Source organism: Emydura macquarii, unplaced genomic scaffold (genome assembly GCF_026122565.2).
Source record: "Emydura macquarii macquarii isolate MOO-44397 ecotype Brisbane River unplaced genomic scaffold, CSIRO-AGI_Emac_v2 contig_450, whole genome shotgun sequence".
Taxonomy (NCBI): domain Eukaryota; kingdom Metazoa; phylum Chordata; order Testudines; family Chelidae; genus Emydura; species Emydura macquarii.
In genome coordinates this window covers 10,321,841-10,343,412 of record NW_027130587.1, presented here as the reverse complement: position 1 = coordinate 10,343,412, position 21,572 = coordinate 10,321,841, and the positions used below count along the sequence as shown (strand labels likewise).

Sequence of the window (21,572 nt, the reverse complement as noted above, 5' to 3'; positions counted from 1 at the left end):
GGGGAGGTCTCGTCACCGAGACCTGAAAAACCAAGGCTGGGATTTTCAGCAGAGACTGAGGCTATGTTTACACTTCGAACGGGGGAGTCCAGTGGCGGTACATACTCGGCATGGCAAGCCCGTGCTGCTGCTGCCTGTACGGCCACAGCTAACTTCTCTTTCTAGCACGCTGGCTCACTGAGCGCTAGCTGGGAATCACATCCCTGGCTCCAAATGTCACCCAAGGGAATTAGGCACCCAAATCCCATTAAACTGCCTTTGAAAATCCCAGCCAGAATCTGTCCTGCTTCAGGTAGATACTAATGGTCCCATCACTCTCTGCGTGACAGTAAGATTTGCCCTAAATCTCCTGGCCAACATAATCTACCCCTCTACCCTTTATCATGCATGTGCTGCTGCTCTCCGCCCAAGAAGTGGCTACATTTCAGTGGTGTTGGTTTATAAAGCTCTTGGGGACGCATTAGGCCCTATATTACATGGGATATTACAGATCTGAAGCTGGGGGAATATAAATACATTGCTGCTCAGTCACTTCCCAATTCCAGCTCAGACTCCCCTGCGCACGCACCGTCTGGCTTGAGACTTCAAAAGAGCAGCCGCCATCAGTTCCAAATGGAAGAGGTCGAATTCTGAAGGCAATTCGCACAGCTGACGGGAACCACAGGGGAGTTCGCTTGTCAAAACAGCCAGCACACACCCACGCACCAGAGGGAGAGGAAGCCTGAGTCTCTGGAAGCTATTTCCTTTTTAAACCACCCCCAAAAAATCCCCCAAAAGCCAGCCTGCCCCTGAGGGCTGGAGCCCTGAGCTGGGTGGTGTGTTTCACGTCAGATCTGAAAGCGAGGCAGCCGGGAAGCAGGACATGGTCCTGCTATCGTATAAATGAGAAAAGTGCTGAGGTTGGAGTGGTTGGCAGAGCTCCAGCCAGTCAGCCCTCCCAGTTACAGGAGACAGTGGGCCTGACCATCTTGGCTAACATATCCGCCATGAACTCATCGGATTCTCTTTTCATCCCCAGTTATGCTTTTGGCCTTCACATCATGCCCTGACAATGAATTCCAGGGGTAGAATGCACTGGGTGAAGAAGTACTTCCCAACCTGCTACCTAGTAATGTCATCAGGTGACCATGAAGGGGTAAATAACACTTCCCTATTCACTTCCTCCATACCATTCATGATTTTATCGACCTCTCATAGCTTCTAGACCTTTATAGCACCCCTTAGGACTACATCAAGAACTCTCTCCCCCCTGGTGGGTTCCAGAAGCAGTCATTTACGGTGTCTAGAAATGTTGCCCTTCCTGGAGGTGACACATACCCAGCCAACCTGAGGATAGTTGAAATCCCCTGTTATTATTGTGTTTTCTGCCTTTGAAGCCGCTCTAATCTCCCAGAGCATTTCACCATTACTATCACCACCCTGGTCAGGTGGTCGGTCGTGTATTCCTAGGCCCCCATTGTTCAAGCATGGAGTTTCTGTCATTGGGGTTCTATGGCATAGTTTGAGTGACAGTGAGAAACTGAAAGCCAGGAGACCTGGGCTCGTCACTGGCACCATCTGTGAGCCCTTGGGCAAGTCACAACCTCTGTGCCTCAATTTCCCCATTGGTAAGATGAGCATCTAACAACACATCAGTCCATCTCGGTGCATGCTCAGTGGCACCCGCACACCGTATCCTCAAGAGTCGCATTCATCCTCTTGGACTGAGAAGCCCAATTTCCAGCAACCTTGGCAAGAGCAAGGTCAAAGATCTCGTCTGACTTGCGAGCCCCCTTTGTGCACATAGAGGCTCGTTACTGCCACTGACGCACCACAGCACCCCCGTCCATGGAGGTTGGTAGCATAGCTCACGGCCGCAGCCCTTTTCCACTGGGTACAGAGCTGCAGCCCATAGAGACCGTGGTTCCAGGCGTGCTGCGTTCCAAGACCAGAATGCAGCAGTACACAATGGCACCCACAGCCGATCCCAGAGCGCAGCCGTTGGGTCCATTTTATGCAAATTAGTTGCAGGCTTCGGGAAGCTAGCAAACTGCCATCAGGGACCCCAGTCCAGCAAAGCACTCGAGCACTTTCAGTTGCTTAAAGTCCATGTATTTCCATGCTGTGCTGAATAGCAATGTTACCGGTTCCGCAACATGTCTCTATTCCGCACAGCATTCAAGCCTTTCCATTAACTTCAGTCACACGCTTTAACGCCATTGAAGACAGTGACATTTAAGCAGACGCTTAAGGGCAGTGCCAACCCGGGCCCACAGAGAGGCGAAGTTTGGGTGCCCAGTCTCTAAAACGGGGCACAGTTAGCCCTTTGCATGGGAGAGTTACAACAGGCGGTGTGAACATGGAGCGGTTGTTGTGTAACAACAGTTTGAACCTGGCTATTAATTCCCTTGCTGCTGTTTGATGCAAATTGCATGACTCACTGTGGACTTCTCCTGATTTACTTCTGCTTCTTATACCTCAGTATCCATGAGTTCCCTGCACTGGAACAGCAGTGCCACGGGGAGGGACATGCTCTCGGAGCCACTCCTAGATAAACGTGATTGATTTGATACACGTAAATCAAACGTAAAGCACATCCTACATGACCAGGATACATCCACCTACAAATCAGCATGCAGTGCTCCATCAGTACACAGAGTGATCAGAAGGGTTTGAATTGCACATTTACAATGGCTGCTTTCAAAGACTAGACCACCACCTACTTTTGAACGCTACCAGAACCTGTCAAGCAAATGTGCTATTTGCAGCTAATAAAACTTTGCACTTACATACAGCCATTTCCATCCACAGCTCTCATAGCACTTCAACATGAATTACATTTCCTAAGAACTCTGTGAAATAGTTATATCCCCATTTCAAGCCGGGGAAACCGGGGCCAAGAGAGGATGAGTGATTTGCCCAGGGCTCTGAGGGGGTTTTCGCCTTCCTCTGTAGCATGGGGCATGGCTCACTTGCTGGTGGATTCTCTGTACCTTATAGTCTTTAAACCATGATTTGAGGACTTCAGTGACTCAGTCATAGGTTAGAGGTTTATTACAGGAGTGGGTAGGTGAGGTTCTGTGGCCTGCGTCGTGCAGGAGGTCAGGCTAGATGATCGTATTGGTCCCTTCTGACCTTAGAGTCTATAAGGCCAGAAAGCTAGTCTGTGGCAAAGCTGACACTAGAACTCCCAGCTACGTGTTCTAACCACTAAATCAGTGGTTCTCAACCAGCACACCGCTGTGGCCCACGTGACATCCTCAGAGCCATACAGGTAGTCTATATATCGTATGGATGGGGCCCACATAATACACACAGAGCTGCATATGCGGCCTACAACGGAAAAGTTGAGAACCACTGCAGTAGATACTTCCCTTGCTCAAACATCTTTCCAAACCAAAGCGCACATGCCAGTTACAATGCAGCGAGGGATAAGGTACAACCATTAAAGGTCAGAGTCTGTCTTGCCCAGGCAAGGAACACACAGTGCAGAATCCCTGACCATGGAAAGTTGATTAACCAAATCGAAAACTGCAACTTAAGAACAGCAAAGAGCCAATACCAACCATTACTCTTCAAATGAGTGTCAGAAGCAATAAATATCCTGTTAAGTAATGGGTCACCTCTACACTATCACAATGCTGCTCTCTCATTACAGCTCATTTTGTTTTAAGTCTGATATTTTTAGTTTATTTAAATTATAAAAGTTTCTTAAATTATAAGTTTTCTTTTTAAAAATAAACCTCTTTAAAATTAAATCTGAATTGAATACAAAATATGTTAAGGTCTAAACTACATTTAAATAAAAATTAAGCATGCTGAATCTATAAGTCTCTGTCAAAAAGTCTGAGTTAAAGTCAGCTTTTCTATATCAAGAAAGTCAGGGGAAAAACCATCTAACTTTTGAAATCAAGCTCTATAAATATGGCGCAATAGATCAGTCTAAGTAACGTAGACGGTCTCGTTTTCAAGAGACTTAAGTGAGTAGAAACTTAAGTTTCAGTCACTCGGGCATATTTGAAAATGTTCCCAGGCTGACCTGAAATCATCAGTTTATTTCACTGACTACAGTTAATCCCTCTGTTTAATAAATCATTTAGTTTTAAATGAGAAACATGTTTTTATACATAGTTATCAAAACGTTTAATGTTGTTTTGTTGCATGAAAATAAGCTTCGTACAGGTTTTTTAAATTCCAGTTACCATCCAAATGCAGCTTGACACAAATCATAAGCAAAAAGTTAATTATCTAGTAAATAAGCAATATATCATTCACCATTTTCTAACATATTAAAAACATGCACTTTGAAAATATTAAGCTATATAATTGCTTAATTAAATGTATATCGTTTTATTATGCCTCCTAGGTAGCAAAAAGATATACCAAATCTAGTGTAAAGGCTCTATTTAGTTGTCAATCGATATGTTTTAATGGTTCTCTCAACCAATGAGAATGCATCTTTCTTTAAAAAAGCAACTGCAGTACCAATGGAAAAGTTGAATAAAATCGATGATTTGGTGATTTAAATCAATCCACCCTGGCATAGGCTATTTCTGGATACACAGTTATGGTCCGCTGGCTTCAAACTCCTTTACATTCTGCTACAAACTCTCCTTAATAAACCATGCCTCACCAGAAGGGGCAAAATTATTGGATGGCAAGCGAAACGGAGAGAAAGCACTGGATGCACGGCTCACATGGACCACTAGGCTTAATAACAGCCATTTCCACACATCCCCGGCCTATAGTTAATCAAGTTAATTAATTAGAGAATGTGCAACAAAGAATCGCTTTTTTAATTTCACTGACCGTCCCCTGGCTCTGGTGTCATAGCAAAGAGTAAACACAAGTCCCCAACGTGCCTTTTCCACGCCATCCATTTATTTTTAATTGCACCCCGCCATCTCTCTCCTGTAATTAAGATACAAATAACCAAATTGGTACAGCGTCCCTGCACCAAGGTGCCTGGGCCCGCAGCACCCCATCACAACGAACTGGCATTTAAGTGATGGTCCAATCCTGCAGAGTGCAGTGCAGAAAGTGCTCGGCTCCCATTGACTCCCCAGGGCTGTTACTGCTGCCCCAGGGAGCACCGACGGCCCTCAGCACCTTGCAGGATCCAGCCCTATAAACACTAGTATCAAACCCACAGTGCTGCCTCAGTTTCCCCAACAGGGTTGCCAGCCCACTCAGATGTTTTATGGCTCAACACTCTGGGTAGGTGACTATAATGACCCTCCCCCACCTGCTTCCAACACAGACCGAAGTCACAGCTCCAAAACAAACTCAAAATAAAAGGAGCCTTTATCCCTGCTGGACTTACTTCTCAACCCCTCAGAGGTTATTCGTCCCCCCCCTGGGCTCAGCTCCGAGACCTCACCCTGCCGTCGCCTAGCTCAATAGCTACTGGCACATCCCAAACAAACCCAGGCCTGCCTCCCTCCAGAGAAGCTGTGACTGGCCCTCGTCCTCCTCAGCTCCTGGCTCCAAGCCAGGCTTCTCTCCCCAAGCGAGAGCAGTTGGTCTGCTCTCCTTCCTGGCCAGCTGCATCCGAGTGAGCTGACATCTCTCCAACGCCTTCCTACAGGCCTGACACCTGCTCCGGGGGTAGCACTGTGCCTTAGCCCATTCCAGCCCCCACCCCAGAGCTTCCCGCTGGGCTCTCAGGGCAGAACGTGACCCTGAGCATTAGGGATGGTGAGACAAGAATGGACACGATAAACTGACAATTGCACAGGGATCTTTCTGTGCCCGCCCCCAGCACTTTCAGCTAGACAAGGGCCTGAGCGTAAACCCAAACCCCCATGCTGGAGGAAGTTCTGATCCTGATCTCATGACTGGACTCTGCTGTTCACACTGGCCTGCGCTGAAACCCAGCACTTACACCCCCCCCCACAGGCAGCAGGCTCATCAGAGTCTGCAGTTTAGATCCACCTCTAGCATAAACAGCAGGGCTATGAGTAGGGAGACACTAGGGGAAAGTGCCACAACCAGGCCCTGGGCACCTGCATAGATCTGTCTCTAGGGCCACGAAGTCTGGACAGGGGGTGTTGGATTCGGGGATCCCACGTTCAGACCAGCTCCGGAACAAACAGCATCCTGGATAGGTTAGAACGATCCTATACATTTTCCCAGTATTTTGTGTTATTGTGATCGAACATTTGCATATGGCACCATATGCAGAGGTGACACCTTCCAGAGACACTAATGACCTGTCCCAACCACATGCAGATCTGCCCCCTTCTTCAGAACAGCCTGGTCCTGTTCTCCAGAGCAGGAGGGACTGCAAGCCTGAGGAAGCCCCTGGGGGTGTGTGCGCACAAACTGTTCTCTCCAGCTAAGTCTGGAATGAGCAGAACAAGGGAAACATGACAAAACTTCAGCTGAAGCAGCAGTGCCAGCCCAGGGAAAATTCCACACACAGCCATAACCAATGGCAAATTCTTAGAGAAAAACGTAATGTGCTGTGAAGGGCCTCATCATTTCACTGGGGAAATGATACGCTTGGCACAGGAAGGGAGGAAAATATGTTTTATTTTACAAATACTCCCAGAGTCTAATAATCTGACAGTACAGTTTGGCTGTTTTAGCCAATTAACCCCATTTTTTAAGAACAAGCCTCCAAAACCCAGCGTGGGCCAGCCTCCCATTTGAATGCAAAGCCTGATCCTGCAATCGATAGCACACCAGCATAGCAATCCGCTTGCACAGAGCTTCGTTAATTTGAATGTCATTAATAAGTCTCCATCCAGGCACAGCAATCCACCCACACACCGCTGACCACTGGATCAGGGCCCAGAGTCAGGGAGCCGATCCTGTGAGGTCGTGGGGAATGGAAGGGTCAGGCCACAGAGCATCCACACATCCTGTTGGATTCAGAGCTCAGTTTCTCTGAGGACCAAGCCGTATGGCAGCCCATTAAGGGAAAGCAGCAGGGAAACACAGACAGGGATGGCTTCAGAAGTTACTTCATAAAAAGGAAACTGGAGTCAAAGGCCATTCAATCTATGGATACAGGGAATTATTTCCATAAAAGGAAATATCCCAGCATCATCGTGAAACCCTAGGATGTCCATTGCATGCAGCGGATTACCGTAAATACTGTTACCAGGATTCTTTGAATTACAGGCAAGCGTTTTGTACATTTCCATTCATCCTCAACATGTTGGTCTAACTATCAAAAACAAAAGATGCGACGTGCAGCACCCGCAGGGAGCCAACATGCCAGGATTCATGGGTTTACAGGGAAGTGCACAGTCAGAAGAGGGGCACACGATGCTGCTTTTTTTTGGATTTACTCTGCTTCAGGCATGCTCTCAGACTCCAAGCAGTCGACACTATTAACAGACCAGAAGGAAAAAGCAGCAGAAGGCGTTGACGCTACCTGAAAGACTCTGTTGCAAAATTAGGCTGTCTGTGCAAACACACAGACAATGCATCCTCTTTAAAGGCTGCTGTATGATTTTGAATGCAGTGATAATGCACATCGGAAACAAAATAGGCAGCATTTAGAATTGCCTCAGCGCTGGAGACCACCTACTGCATTTTCCCTGAGGAGCAGCCTTGTAACAAGAACCTCTAGTGTACTCCTTTGTCGTTTATTTTTTTCAACTTGTTTGCAAAGCTTGCTTTCACTTCATAACACTTCGCACTTGCAGAGCTCTTTACAGATTGAAGGCTCTTTGCAAACACCGACTGACTAAATCTTGCAGCAATATATAAACGAGGTAAGCATCACTCCCATTGGAAAACTGGCACAGGCAGATTGTGCGATTTGCCCAAGGCCATAGAGCAAATCAGTGGCAGAGGTGGGTTTAAAATGTAGGCGTTGTGATGCTCACCGTAGTAGTCTGTGCTGCCTCCCAGCCTGTGTTTGTTTTCCTGCTGCTGTCTATTATATGTAACTTTTCTAAGGGTGCTGGCAACTATGGGAAGAACCCAATCCAAGATTTGGGGCTTTGTCCAGGCAAAAAGCACAGCCTGTAAGCAGACATGCACATAGTCCACAGACAAAGGGTGTCCATCCCTTGACTTCAGGAGGCTTGGCTCAGATAGCCATAGGAAGCATGGATAGGAATCCTGCAGATCAATTCAGCCAGCACATTAGCCACACACAGAAAGGCCTGGAGAACTGGAGCTACTAACATTGTCTTCTCCTTAGCCTACGGGGCCTGATCCAAAGCCCACCGGAAACTATGGAAAAGCTCCCACTGATCTCAATGGGCTGTGGAGCAGGCACTCTGACTGGAATTTTCAGAGTAACCCAAGGGAATTAGGCACCCAGATCCCATTGAAATTCATTGAAGGTGGGCATTAACTCCCTTAGGCTTCTCTAAAAAAATCCCAAATCCCGTGTTATCATTTACTATACATTACTGTAGCATCCAGATGTCCCAACCAAGATGTGGCCCCCTTTATGCTCAGTGCTTTACAAACCACACTGATGAGACAGTCTCTGCCCCCAGGAGTCTGCAGTCTGATGTGCCACAAAACTCAGTTCTTTCTGTAGAAGGAATCTCATCCCCCTAGTCACTCTTCCAGACTCAGGCAGCGTTGGAATTCAGCGACCAGCAAAACTCACTATCCTTTAGTTCCAACTCCCATCTTAAGAGTTAAACCACATTCTTTCTCTGCCATGCAGCGGGGGCGAGAGCTCAGCCCCAGCATCAAACTGCCAAGATCCATGAAAATTAAACTCTCAGAGCCACAGAAAATCAGGAGTTTGATCAATGGGGCTCTTAAGTTCCCAATTAGATGGCAGAGAATAATGCTTGTGAATGGCAGAGAATAATCAAGTCCATTATAGTATCTAGGACAAAGTGTTCCTGATTACGACATCTCAAGGTATATTTTATGTGAGCTCTTCTTCAGAAACACTTGTTTATAAAGACTTATCAGACTGTAACAGGTTCTTTGTCTCTTCCAGCATTTTGAAATACATTTCTGGCTCCAGGGGATATGCAGTTTTCCCCCAATCATGGTGGCAGGACACCTCACAGCATCATCAGGGCAACCACTGTTAAATGTCACATTTCACTCAAATTCTCCACCCCGCTGATCCAGAGCGGGCAAAGGGCGATCTCCTGCCCAAGCTAAGAGAAGAGCTTCAGATCACAGCTGCGAAGCAAGAAAGGCTCAAGCACTTTGGGAATTGGCAGCCAGAGAACGTGGGAACAAGCCTTCTTGTGAGGATAACTATTTTGCTTCCAACACACATTTGGGATCTGATCTAATGTCCACTGAAGTCAACAGGTGTCTTCCTACTGACTTCAAATGACATGAGATCAAGCTCTTTACCACAAAGCTTCGACATGGTCTATTTGGTGTTTTGAGGCAGAAATTTACAACTTGGATCATTACCTTTTTCAATCCATACACCTAACAAACCACATTCCTCACCCAAAACCCTCACTGACATCCAATGGAAGATCTGTGCAGAGATCCAAAGGAAAACATGCAGTCTTTAATAACCGTGTTACTATATCGCATGTAGGAATGTGCGCTCTGGTTTGGGGATGATAATGTTACCTAGAAGTGAGAACAGACAACAGGAGAGCACAGTAGGGAACATGAAAAAACTCAAAAGCTTTCTTCTTACAGCATCTCCTCCGTAGCTCTCAATGAAACTACTCCGAAGACAGCTACAAGTCACACAACCTGCATTCTTGGTTTCAGTGAGAAAATGTCTTTCTGACAGGTGCCAGTGAAAGGGAAGGAAAAATAAAAGCATGCAAAGAACAAAATATCTACCTCTAACAATAAGACAATAAATCGAAAAGCAGAAAAACACCACCAAGAATAAAAGTAGAAAGGGTGCATTTTTCCACAGAAGAACCTACACACAGCAATCGTAGGGACTAAAAGGTAGCTACTGCTGCACAGAGCAAATCTGAGCAACTTCCCCACAGGTGACACTAATAATGCCCATTGCAAGGTTAATCTTGTCGACAGGACTTGCAGACCTCCATTATTCCATGGAAACAAATCCAGTTTGGTGTGGATAGGTCCATTTTTACTTTCACATCGAAAAACTGATTAGCACATCGTTTCCAAAAAACAAGCACCTTGAAAGTTCCCATAGCACTTTGATCTTTTGTTGGCACCTGATACCTCAGGAAATTGTTAATCACAGTTTACAGAGCAATTGTTTCCCTTTAAGAGTTCTCAAAAACAGGGTCAGCCCCATTACCACCTTTTACTTCTGAAGCCACTCTTGCTTCTGCTTTTGTTTCAGGGTCCCAGAGGACAGAGAACATTGCTCTTTGCTATCCTGTCACTGGCTCAGATCAACCTTTGACAGTGTTGTCTCTCAGTTAACACCTGACTGGAACAGACTGTCAGGTGAGGGGCATTGGTTAAGATCATATATTAAATAATTCCTTATTTACACATAGTACCATCCATCTTAAAAGATCCCAAGGTAATTTTACAAGCCTTAATCAAACAGGAACTAAATTCCATCAGCTGGTGTGTGTCAAAAGAGTAAGATTGATATGAAGCCGTCCATTGTTCATGTTTTTTGTATTGTAAAGAAAAAGCCACGAATCTTTGAGACAAAAGGCTGGTAGTTCAGATTACCCAGAGACTTTCTGGAGAGTTAAAGAGCTGTTTAAACACATGAACTTTTTGAAAGTTAAATGGGAACTTCTTACACTGATCATGCTTATTTTGGACTCCAAAGCGATACAAGTAAAGAGAGAGAAAGATGCTTTCAGCAGGGCTCTACAGTGCACCAAGTTTCACTGGCACATAAAACAATTGGGTGAAGTCCCAAGGCTTCTCTGAGTTTTTTGACATAATGACCACGGAATAGTGACTGACGTTTCTGAACCCTTCCCCATACAGCTATGCTATAGCAGCTAGACCAGGAGAAGCTGTGTTATAGATTACCCAGCCCACACCCTTTACCAAGCAGGGACTGCTTCCCATTTCATCCTGCCTAGTTTTACATTGTTTTCCCAGACCTGGTTTGCCAAGAACTTGCGAGGAGGATCATTCCCTTCACACCCTCCCCACAGGACCCAGGCCGGGCCCGTTCCATCCCATGCTCCTCCCTCCAGACAGAGCTGGCTCACTCACCTGTCGCAGGTGTTTTAGCAGCTCAGTCGCCTCCTCCTGTTTCCCTTGCTTCACCAGCAGCAGCATGTCCTGGATCATGCCAATCCGCCGGTGATAAGGGGGCAGGTTGCCGCCGCTCCTCCCAAACTTATCGCCGGACTTCACCATGAAGGAAGCGAGGAAGTCTCCCCGCTCCCTGGCCGGCATCTTCTTGCGGGAGCCCGGGGGGTGGGCCTGGGGGCTCTCCCCTGCACTGGGGGGCTGGCATCCTTTGGTCTGCTTGGTGCCCATGGTCTAGCCAAGCCGCTGGGCGCCTCATCCGACAGGTCAATCCCGGGCTTCATGCACCAGCCTGGGGGGGTCTCAGGGGCTCACGGTGGGAAGGGAGGCGGCCGGGGAGGGGGGGTCAGATCTCAGCGACAGCCGCGCCCCGAGGGACCCCGAGCCGGGTCTGGGTTTGCTCCCCGCTAAGAAATCCTGCTAGCCGCCCGGCATCGCCCCTGCTCGGGCTCGGACACGGACACGGACACGGAGCGGCTCCTGGACGGAGCGAGCGTCTCACGCCGGGGACTGGCCCAATGCGCCCGGCCCGGCCCGGCTCTGCTGCCGCGGGGACTTTGCAAAACCAGCGGCCGCCGCGGGCGCGATTCCTCCCCCTGCAGCCGGGCACCGCGCACCCCCTGCCCGCCCGCCCGCCCGCGGCAGGTGCTGCACGCCCCGCCCGGCTCGGCTCGGCTCCGCTCCGGGGAGTGGCTCGGCTCGGCGCGGCTCGGCTGGGGCGCACGGCGGGTGAGGGGCCGGGCCGGGCCGAGTCCTGCCCCCTCCCCCGGGCCGGGGCGGGCCGGCGCAACTTCGGGGGAAACTGTTGCGCGCCCCGGCACGAAGCTCGCCCGAGCCCGCCCCGCCGCAGCCGGGACCCGCCTCCTCCTGCTGCCGGGCAGGGATGAATCAAGCGGGCGGCGAGCTCCGGGCGAGATCCCGAGCCGCTCCCGCCGGGGCCGGGGCCGGGGCCAGCCTGGCAGCGCGCAAGGGAGCGGGGAGGCGCCGGTGGCAGCTGCCCGCCGCCGGGGGAGCGAGGGAGGCCGGGCTCGGCGCGGCGGGGCCGGGCTGCGGGAGGAAGCGGGATCCGGACCGGGCTCCGCCCCTGCCGGCTGCGGTGCGGCGGAGGCGGGAGGCGGCTCCGGCTAGGGGGACACCCGCGGCTGGGCGGTGGGACTCGCTGGCACGTCGCCCTGCGAGCCCCGCGCCCCCTGGCCGGCGGAGGGCGGCTGCTCGCTGGCTGGGTGCTCCAGCGGGAGCGGCCTGGCTCGTAGCCGGGGGCGGCGGGGTGTCCTGGCCACGCACACCGCTAGGAGAGTCGCTCCCGCCCAGCCGGAGCCCGCGGGCGCAGCGCTACCTTCGGCAAGGCCCGGCTGGGGGGTCCCGGCAGCCGGCCGGGCCTGGGCGCCGCCCGTGGGGGAGGCTCAGACCCGGCCCCTAGCAGCCCGCTGCTCTTCCCCACGGGCAGGGCCTGGGGAGGACCCCAGCTGTCCAGGGCCAGCGGGGTGTCTGCCCTGGGCCATCCAGGCAGCAGAGGGAGGCTGGGGCGTTAAAGCCCAGCCCTGGTTCAGGAGAAAGGGCAGAATCAGAGCGCGGACCGAAGGAGGTGAAGGGGATTTAATGTGATGATATTTCCAAGCGCACAGCCCCCCGGTCCAAACACCGCACGGCACCTCCCTGCCCCAGCCCTGCACCAGCCGCCCCCCCGCCTCTTGCTGTCTGCTCCTGTGCAACACCTGCCTGCACCCACTCAGGCCACTGGGCAGACAACACCAGGCCCAGGCAGGCGTAGGTGACACAGCCCTACTATCCTCGCCCCCTACAATCACAGCACCAAGCCCAGGGCTTGGACCACCTCCGCTCTCGGCTGCAGAATAGCCGGTTGAAGCTGCACCCAAGCACGAGAGAAGTCATGCTACTGGGCAGAGGAAAGTGTTCTGAGGAGTTTGCAGCCACAGCGCAGGCTCCTTTGATTGAAGTTTCACCCCCACCACTGGCCCGTTTAGTCAGTAGTCCAGGAGGCACCTGAATTCCTCCCTGATGGTGAGCTCTCAGCAGCATCCGGCGGTAATGCTTTGTACCAGCTCCAGTTGAGTAGGAGAGACTGTCCCATCTTGGCAACTGACCTCAGCTATTCACGTCTTCATCACTTCTTAGCTGGACCACCACCACCAGCCAGCAGAGCGGGCCATGAAGCCTTCAGCGCTTAGGAAACTCCAAGTAGTTCAGATTGTGGCAGGAGATCTGCTTAGCAGCACAGGCTGCCACGAGCCCATCTCCCCTCCAGTCAGGGGCGCTGGAACCAATTTGTATAGTGGGGATGCTGAGAGCCATTGAACCAAACTGTAAAGCCTGTATATAATGGACACCACTTCGAGCCAAGGACTGCAGCAGCACGCTCCGCAGCCCTAGTTCTGGCACCTATGCATCGACTATCAAAGCAAGGTCTCCCTCCTTATCTTCAAGGCACTCAGTGGCCTGGTCCCAGGGTATCTAAAAATTAACTAAACCCTTCCAACTCTAATATTCTATGTAGCCTATTGTAAAACCAGGCAAATATCTAGATGAGCTGATGTATTCCCTGGAAGACCTCATAAATACCCCCAAAGGTATGCGTACGCGTGGTTGAGAACCACTGCTCTATTCTATCCTAGGTGGAGGCTCAGCCATTGACAGATCCAGTCTTCCTTATATGTTACTCCCTTGATTCCCATAACAAACTAAACAAAAGGACAGAGAAAGGCAAGACACCCAGAGGGCCAGATTTTCAGAGAGAGATCTTGCAATTATTCTGTGAAGAGTGAAGGGCTGTGAGCAGAACTGCTGCTCCCAGAAACTCCCTCTACTCCCCCACCTCCGAGAGCTCCCACCAGTCCCTGATGCCACTTCAGGGCTTCTGTCAGTTGCCATCCTCCACCCATGAAAGGCCATGTAGTTTTCCCCTTGCAGCCTGCCAATGCCATCTTGTCAGCTGTTCAGTCACCTACAGGCCCACGTACCTACCCAGGGCTCAGAAGCCCCTCACGGGGCAGTGGCACAGGTTACAGCAGGAGACTGGGAGTCAGGTGGCTTGTTTGTATCGTGGCTGCACCGATGAGCTCAAGCCAAGATTGTGACCTGACTGGGTCGGGCACCGGAAAAAAAAAAACTTAGTGAGAGACAGTCCTGCCCTAAAGAGCTTGCAGTCTAGGGATCCAGTGCAGGAAAGCACCCTAGCGTGTTCTTAAAGGTAAGTGCATTGTTAAGTACTATCCTGAGTAAGCATGTGCTTAAGTGCCTTCCCGACTCAAAGCCTAAATAAACGAACAGTAGGAGGGGAAACCGAGGCACAGGGCGGGGAGGAATTCAGCCACGGTCACTGTGCAGCTCAGTGGCAGAGCCAGGAATAGGATGCAAGACAACTCCTGCCTCTCACGCAGGAGATGTGGGTACTCTCGCTGACTATTCTGCTGACCAAGATCAGGTCTATGCTAGAAAAAAGTTGCTGGGCAAACACTGAGCATAGACTCAGTTTATTCCGGCAATACCATTTTTTTGGCCAGGATAGCTGCATTTACATTAGGGCTTTTACCAGTATAAAACACACCCCTAAGCAAAAGTTTTTAGTGCAGACTAGGCCTTATTGTGCGACAACCTTGGGCAAGTCATTTCAACTCTGTTTCATTTCACTGCCTGCAAGATGGGGGGAGTTTTATTATCCATCTTTATAAAGTACTTTGCACTTTTACTTGGATCTCAAAGTATTCTCATACCCATTACGCACAATATGCACCTCTTTATCCCATCACCAGAAGCAGCATCCTCTCCTTTCTTCACCCGAGAGGGGAGTTCACGGAGACCATGGGTTGCTTCTGAGAACATCTAAGTGGTTGCTTACTTACTGAAGCTTGATAAGTAGAAAACTTAATATGGACCATGCAAGAGTTTCCCCAGTACACCAGGTTACGTTTACAGCTCAGGGAAGCAATGAGCTGTAATAAAAGCAGATATCAATTTTTGGCACCGGCAAATGCCATTTAATGATTGATTCTCATCTGAAGAATGAAAAGATTTCTTTAGTTTAGACATAAGGGAGGATCTGTTCAATGCCAAGGGATTTACTGCATTGGGGCGACTCACACTGGCACTTCATGGGTGCTGTGAAGATAAACCCCTGTGCATCAGAAGCTTACTTCCCTCTCTTTCTAGACGAAGTTGGCACTATTCCTCCTCTTCAGAGATGCTTAGGTTTAAAAATATTTGTATTGATTCTTCTCAAGAGATCACCACTGAATGGGTCGTCCACAGCTTGCCATTTTCTCAGCGATCATTAAGATGCCATCTTCTGTTATAGGCCAGGCACCCACAGTCCCTGTCCTCCCAGATTTCCCAAGGAAAACAAGTCCAAACTCGCAAACCCCAGAGGAATACAGAATTGCTTCGGCTGACGGAAGTCATAAATCTTCCTTTCATGTGACCGCTTCAGCTTTCTTCCACTCAACAATTTAGAAGCAGTGTTTATAGAAGCAGAAGGCTCTGTTTACACACATCCAAAAGTTGTTTAGACGATTCAAGTCAGCAGCTAAAGCTGCCAAGAGGTCCTTGCTAAATATTTGAGTCATCTTCTCTCTCTCGATATATAAAGAGGGAATGAATGGGATTTAGTGAGGTGGTGGTGGTTGTTTTGGTCTGGAGGGGAAACCACCTCAGTTAGTTGTTAGCAAAGTATCTACCTATGTTTTTAATGGAGCATTACTCTTTTATTCCGAGTTTTGGTGCTAGCAAGGTTTGTCATAGTGACAGGCCCACACCTACTGAACGCCTCTCACGTTCTACAGAACAGGGACACAATGGGCAGCTTCCTTCCAGACCTGGCAGAACCATCTATGGGGGTGAGAGACCAGGTCAGCCTCCCTGGCCTCTTCAAAAGGCTGGCCTCCAGTGGGAGGGAGGAGGAGGTAATTTTGGTAGAGGTTTTGTAACGTGGCCTCATGTCTGCTTCTGACTTGACCAGAAGTTTCCAGTCTCTCTGTATCTAGAGACTCATCAGTGTCATTTGTAAGGAGCTCAGCTATCTTAATTAAGGCCGGGTGCAAAGCACAGTGATGCTAGTGGAGAAACTCCCATTGATTTCAATGGGTTTTAGATCAGAGCCTTTATCATCCTGCATACTAAAGAGAAGTCAGATGGCTAGAAAACAAGAGTCATGCACTCACTAGCTGCCAAACTGGGCTAGATTCGAACAAGTGGCCAAGAGTTAAAAAGCATGTGTCAACTAGCCTCCAGACTGCCTATGGGTGAACTTCTGGCTCCACTGAAGCCAAATGGGATTTTTGCCATTGATTTCTATGGGATTCAGATTTCACTCTCTGTTTTTATTATAAAAAGATAGAATCGACATAATTCTGTTTCAAAACCTTCCAGGAGACAGCGAAAACAAATTAAATATAATAGTTAATAGTAAATCTCAGCTTCAGGAAGGAAAAGGCTGGGAAGTAAAAAATAAAATCAGATCTAGCATACAGAAAGAAGCTATTTACTTCAGCCAGCAAAAGCAGATGTGTGCTGCTCTTAAATCATGAACGACCAAAGAAAATATACAGCAGATGAAATACAAGCTAGCAAACTGGGTAAGAAAAATTTTCAGGGACTGCAATTAACAGAAAGGAAAATTTGCATGAAGAAGCTGCTGTACCATGACAGTGCTTCCTTTCTGGAGAAGGGCCCACGGTGGAGTTTGCTAGTGACTTGGATGCAAAGATGTTCCCAAAGTAGGTGCCAGAGCGAGAATGCAAACTAGTGGTTTGAACACATGCTTAAGAGTCAGGATTCCCGAGTTCTGTTGTGGCTACTAACTCTTCTATGAGCTAGAGAGTCACTTAAACCTCTGTGCCTCAGTGTACCCATTCTGAAAATGGCGCTAACACCACTTGCCTACATCACATGCTCATGCAGGCCTTGATTTAGTAATATCTGTAAAGTGTTTCAAGTTCCTTGGATTAAGAGTGCTATAGAAAACCTGTGCAAACCTGAAGGCTCACTGGTGCTGAGGAAGACCAGGAATCAAAGACTCCAGGGGAGTTATTCCAGATTATAGGCATGAGAATCAGCCCTCTGCTTTGAGGCGTGCACTGATCAGATTTAACTGGAATGCTTCAGAGGACAGAGCAGCAGTCTGCCTGCGCTCTTCCTCTAGGAACGAAGAAATATGCAGAACCCCTGGAGATAGCAAACAGACACGATTCACTGTTTGACTCACACTCCGGATTCTTTCCAAATGTTTCACAGCATCTCGCCATTACGTGAAAATGAATGCTACTTCAAAACAAACTCCATCCAGCCCTGTTACCCTTTTGAAAATAAACAGCCTAACCCCATGCGCACCTAACTTTTTCAACAATAAATCATTCATCATTGAACTTCACATTATCAAATCCATCTTCTGTGCGTGCGTCTCCCAATTACGTACTTCACTTATTTATTATCGGATTTCTTTCCGAGATTAATGTATGTTTGACGGAGCTTGTCGAGGTGATAAATGTACAGCGGCTGAGCACCAAGCTTAAATGGGTTTTGGACATGGTTGGAGGCCATTAGGGATTGAACTAAGATTGCTAACTCATTGCACACAGCCAACAGTCAAGCATCTGAGTTTTGGTCATCAGTGACCCATTCCTTATTTGAACCAGGGACTCAAAAAAGTTAAGGGCTCCCATTGCCAGTAGTACCAATGCCCCCAATCACCTATACCTCTGCATCCCTTCATTCTGACCTGAATGCTTTTCTGCATCTAGAAGTAACCAGTGAGTCAGATAGTGCTTCCTGACTGGTTAAGATCAAGTTTCTGCCATTCCACAGCTTTATCCATGTCAAATCTCAGCGAAAGATGGATGGTAAAAGCAGTGCCAGCCAGATTACATTTGCAGATTTTCACAGCGAACTGCCAGCTAAACTCTTGATGCCTTTTGTTTAGATGGGAACAAAATAAACATTATGCTCTGAAACTCTTAGGGAGATAGAAGGGGGAGTTGAACTCAAGAGTTTGTTTTGCAGAAGCAGATCCTATTTGTGCAAAGTTGCTTGAGTTCTCGTATTTGTAACGAACAAAGTCTTTTTGCTTTGCATGTTGCCACATTTGTTAACATTCAGTGATAACGGTCAAAGAGGAGCAAATTTACAACCTGACTTTAAATCAGCCTTGCTGGATGGCTGCCATACAGACCTAATTTCACATGGGTTATAAATGTACAGTTCTCTAGGCTATAAAAATCTAGGTTTAGTTTCATGCAGTTTGATGTGCCCGAAAGATAAAATAAATGCAGGCAGGTCTCCTCCTCAGCTTGCGTAAATTCAGTGTCTATAATCCTGTCACCAATAAACCTTGGTGCCATTATTGTGTTTGTCTTTTATGGAGAAACTATTCTCAGGAGTTCTGAATAAATAGGAGACCTAAGACTGAATTCTCAGTTACGTGACGGCCCATTTATAGTGCAGTTTTGCCCACTTTAAAGTCCAAAGCAGAGTCAAGTGGTCTTAGCTTAACTACAAATTCTGGTCTTAACTTAGTTAATTCTCCAAATTGAGCGTACAGTTTAATCAGAGAACGGGGTGATTTTTAAATAGGGGTGGGCTTGTCAGAAATTAGTGTCTGCAGCTGAACTTTCCCAAAGTTCAAACAGAATTCTGAGCCAGGGATTGAGGTTGGACACCATCTCTAGTTATGAGACATTCAGCACCCTCACATTGTTTGGTATGATCAATAGGCAAATTGTTACATTGGATCCTACCACCAGGTGTTGACTAGAGCGAGTAAAATTCAGAATTTCCAATCCACAGGAAATTCCAATATTTGTGTGTGTCCCAAATTGGGACAAAACATTTTATTTTGACATTCCTGAAATTGAAATGTTTCGTTCTGATTTACTGAACTGATCGGAAGTGCTTCATTTCAAATCAGTTCAATCTCAAACGACATTTTCTCGTAGGGGGATGTTGCTACGTGGGAGTTGTATTTCTGGAACTTGATGCCCTCACACTTCCCATAATGCACTTAGGGCCATGTATCTCCCAGCATGCACCACATGGCTCATTCAAAGGGAAATCTGCATTATATTATAGGAGTTGTCATCCTCTGGGGAGCCCAGCTCCTAGGAGAGAATGGGGGTCCCAAACCACAACTCCCATAATGCAATGCACTGCTAGGGAAATGCAGTTTAATGCTTAGTTGAACTGATTTTAAAATTAAATATTTTGGGCAAAATATTTCAGTTAGATCTTCCTGGCAGAAAATCAAAAGTTTTCAGCAAAAATAAAAAATGATTCTGGTGGAAAATTCCCAAGCAGCTGTAGTGTTGGGGGCCCTCAATTCACAGTATTTCCTAGGTGGTGCTCAGGGCTTTGGAGGCTCAAACCCAAGTTCAGATTAACCCAAGGACGTACAGGCACTAAAGTCATAGCATTGTCATCATTTTGCCTCAAAAGGCAACCACAGGATCCATGCTCCTCGTCTGGATGGAGCTTGCTGCAGCTATTCCACAATCAAATCATTAGAGATAAAAATTATGCAGTGCCGAGGAGTTTACATTTGTTCTACAGAATGCCTTTTAGTTGGCTCATCTCAGAGCCCGGGACACAGTGTGAATTGTTGATCATGGCCTCTTTCCTGAGGATCTCATCACCACAAGAGCAGAGAGAGAGAGAAAAAAAACCCACAATGATTCTTGGTGCAGCTCAGGCAAGGTTTCCACACCCTCGGCAAAGAGGTTCAACGTGCCATTCCCAGCATACACTCAGTATAGCGGTTGTGGTATTGCTGGTGACTGTTTATGAACTACTTGAAGCAGCAAAAGCCAAGCACATGGTTTGCTCACCTCCAGCTGTTCAAAGCTTGCACACTGCCCTGGCACCAACCTCCAAGAATGAAGCAACAACTAAAAGCAGAGCTGAGCGCCCACAATCTGTTTCTTGCATTGCGATTCTTTTCTTTCACATAATAAAACCTTTAAACATTAGAGCAGAGGCTATTCCTACCATCAACTTTTTGTCTATATCGTATATAACCAAAGGTGAAATTTACCTGTTATTGACTTGGGTTCACGCATAGGGTCTTATGTTCTAGCCACGTGGCCAGATCTCAGAACTAACATTGGCTGCTTTGACCATAAAGATATAATTGTGATCAGAACAAATTAATGAGTCTCAGCATCCCAGATCGAAGCACTAGGGTGTTTGAAACTTGGACTCAAACTGTTGAAAGCTTCTCATCCATCTCTGTAGACTTGTTGCAGACTAGAGAAAAGTCAAGAAAGTTTACCAGCCCCGTCACAGGTGGCAACAATTAAGTTAATTAAATTTCACTCCCTCGTCCAAAAAAAGAAAAAACACCAAAGAAACCTCACTTGCCCTGGGTGACTGGGACAGTAGAACTTTGAAAGGCTGCTTCAGCTGGTTTATTTGAGGTTTTCAAGTATCATGAAAGTTGGCACCATTAAAAGGCCAAGATGGCAGCTGTCACAATGGCTGATACCAGGGATTCAACTGGGGGAGCTAAAAGCAAGTCTTTACAACTGGAGCTGAAGAACCAGGCTCTGGAGCTGGGAACTTTAACAGGTACTTCAGGCTTTTATGACTGTACAGTAGGTCTCCCCTCCACAGCGGAATAACAAAGTACAAGGTAAGGAGATAGTACATCACCAGGGCTCACCTCCCATTCCATTTATACATGGAGCTGCTCCACCCCTTCATTCCCTGTGATCTAGTCTATCTAGGTGATGACATGCTCTTCATCTCCGTATGATCTGATCATCACCTGCTTCCTTTAGCACAACCCAAACTCCCATTAAAAGTTACAACTCCTGCTGCTACCTGGAATGGGAGGATCAGGGCAACATAGACAAGGGCTCGATCCGCCGTCACCCTGCCCCTTGTGCACAAAGAGTGTAAAACACTACCAACCATTCCGCTGTGGTGGCATTCTGCACCCACTTCGCATTGGCCCCAAATGGTGCCAAGCCACAGAGAATAAAACTCAAGACTTTAGTCTAGCAAAGTTTGGAGACCAGCATGCTAGGGTATCCACAGACAGGAGTATGTCTGGACACTTCCCTCCCCTCGTAAGTGCGACATAACGAGCATGAAATAATAGGTCTTCCTGGTCTCTGAATCTTCACAGGTGAGTGTCTCCTGAACTGAATGTTCCTTCCCCTACTTCCATTGCGAATGAGAGTGCCATGCCGTGCAAGCTATCAGAGCAGCCTCCTGCATTGGAAGATTTATTCTTGAGGCCTTGTCAATACTTGATCATCCAATTCACATTGTTAATTAGTCAGAAGGCCACGGGAAGGTGGGACTGTTAATTAACCAGAACTTAAAGGCTGATAAGTTTTTCATGTAAAATACCAAACAACTGTGTGGAAATACAAAGGTCGGGAGAGGAAATCAAATGAAACAGACAAGGCAGCGCCATTCACAGCTTTCGCAGAGCAGATGGTCTGTAATCCTTTGAAATCACAAGGAAA

At 48.0% G+C, this 21,572-nt stretch overlaps 2 protein-coding genes across 2 annotated transcripts in view; both read right to left on the bottom strand.

Moving 5' to 3' along the window:
* The window catches only part of LRRC75A (leucine rich repeat containing 75A), a 165,922-nt gene extending 154,594 nt beyond the window's left edge, over window positions 1-11,328 (bottom strand). Inside the window, exon 1 of the mRNA XM_067537966.1 lies at window positions 11,059-11,328. Coding sequence (XP_067394067.1) covers window positions 11,059-11,328 — 270 coding nt within the window. The remainder of the gene's footprint in view (window positions 1-11,058) is intronic.
* Window positions 1-21,572, bottom strand: part of TPST1 (tyrosylprotein sulfotransferase 1) — a 227,699-nt gene that overhangs the window by 14,056 nt on the left and 192,071 nt on the right. The window lies entirely within an intron of this gene.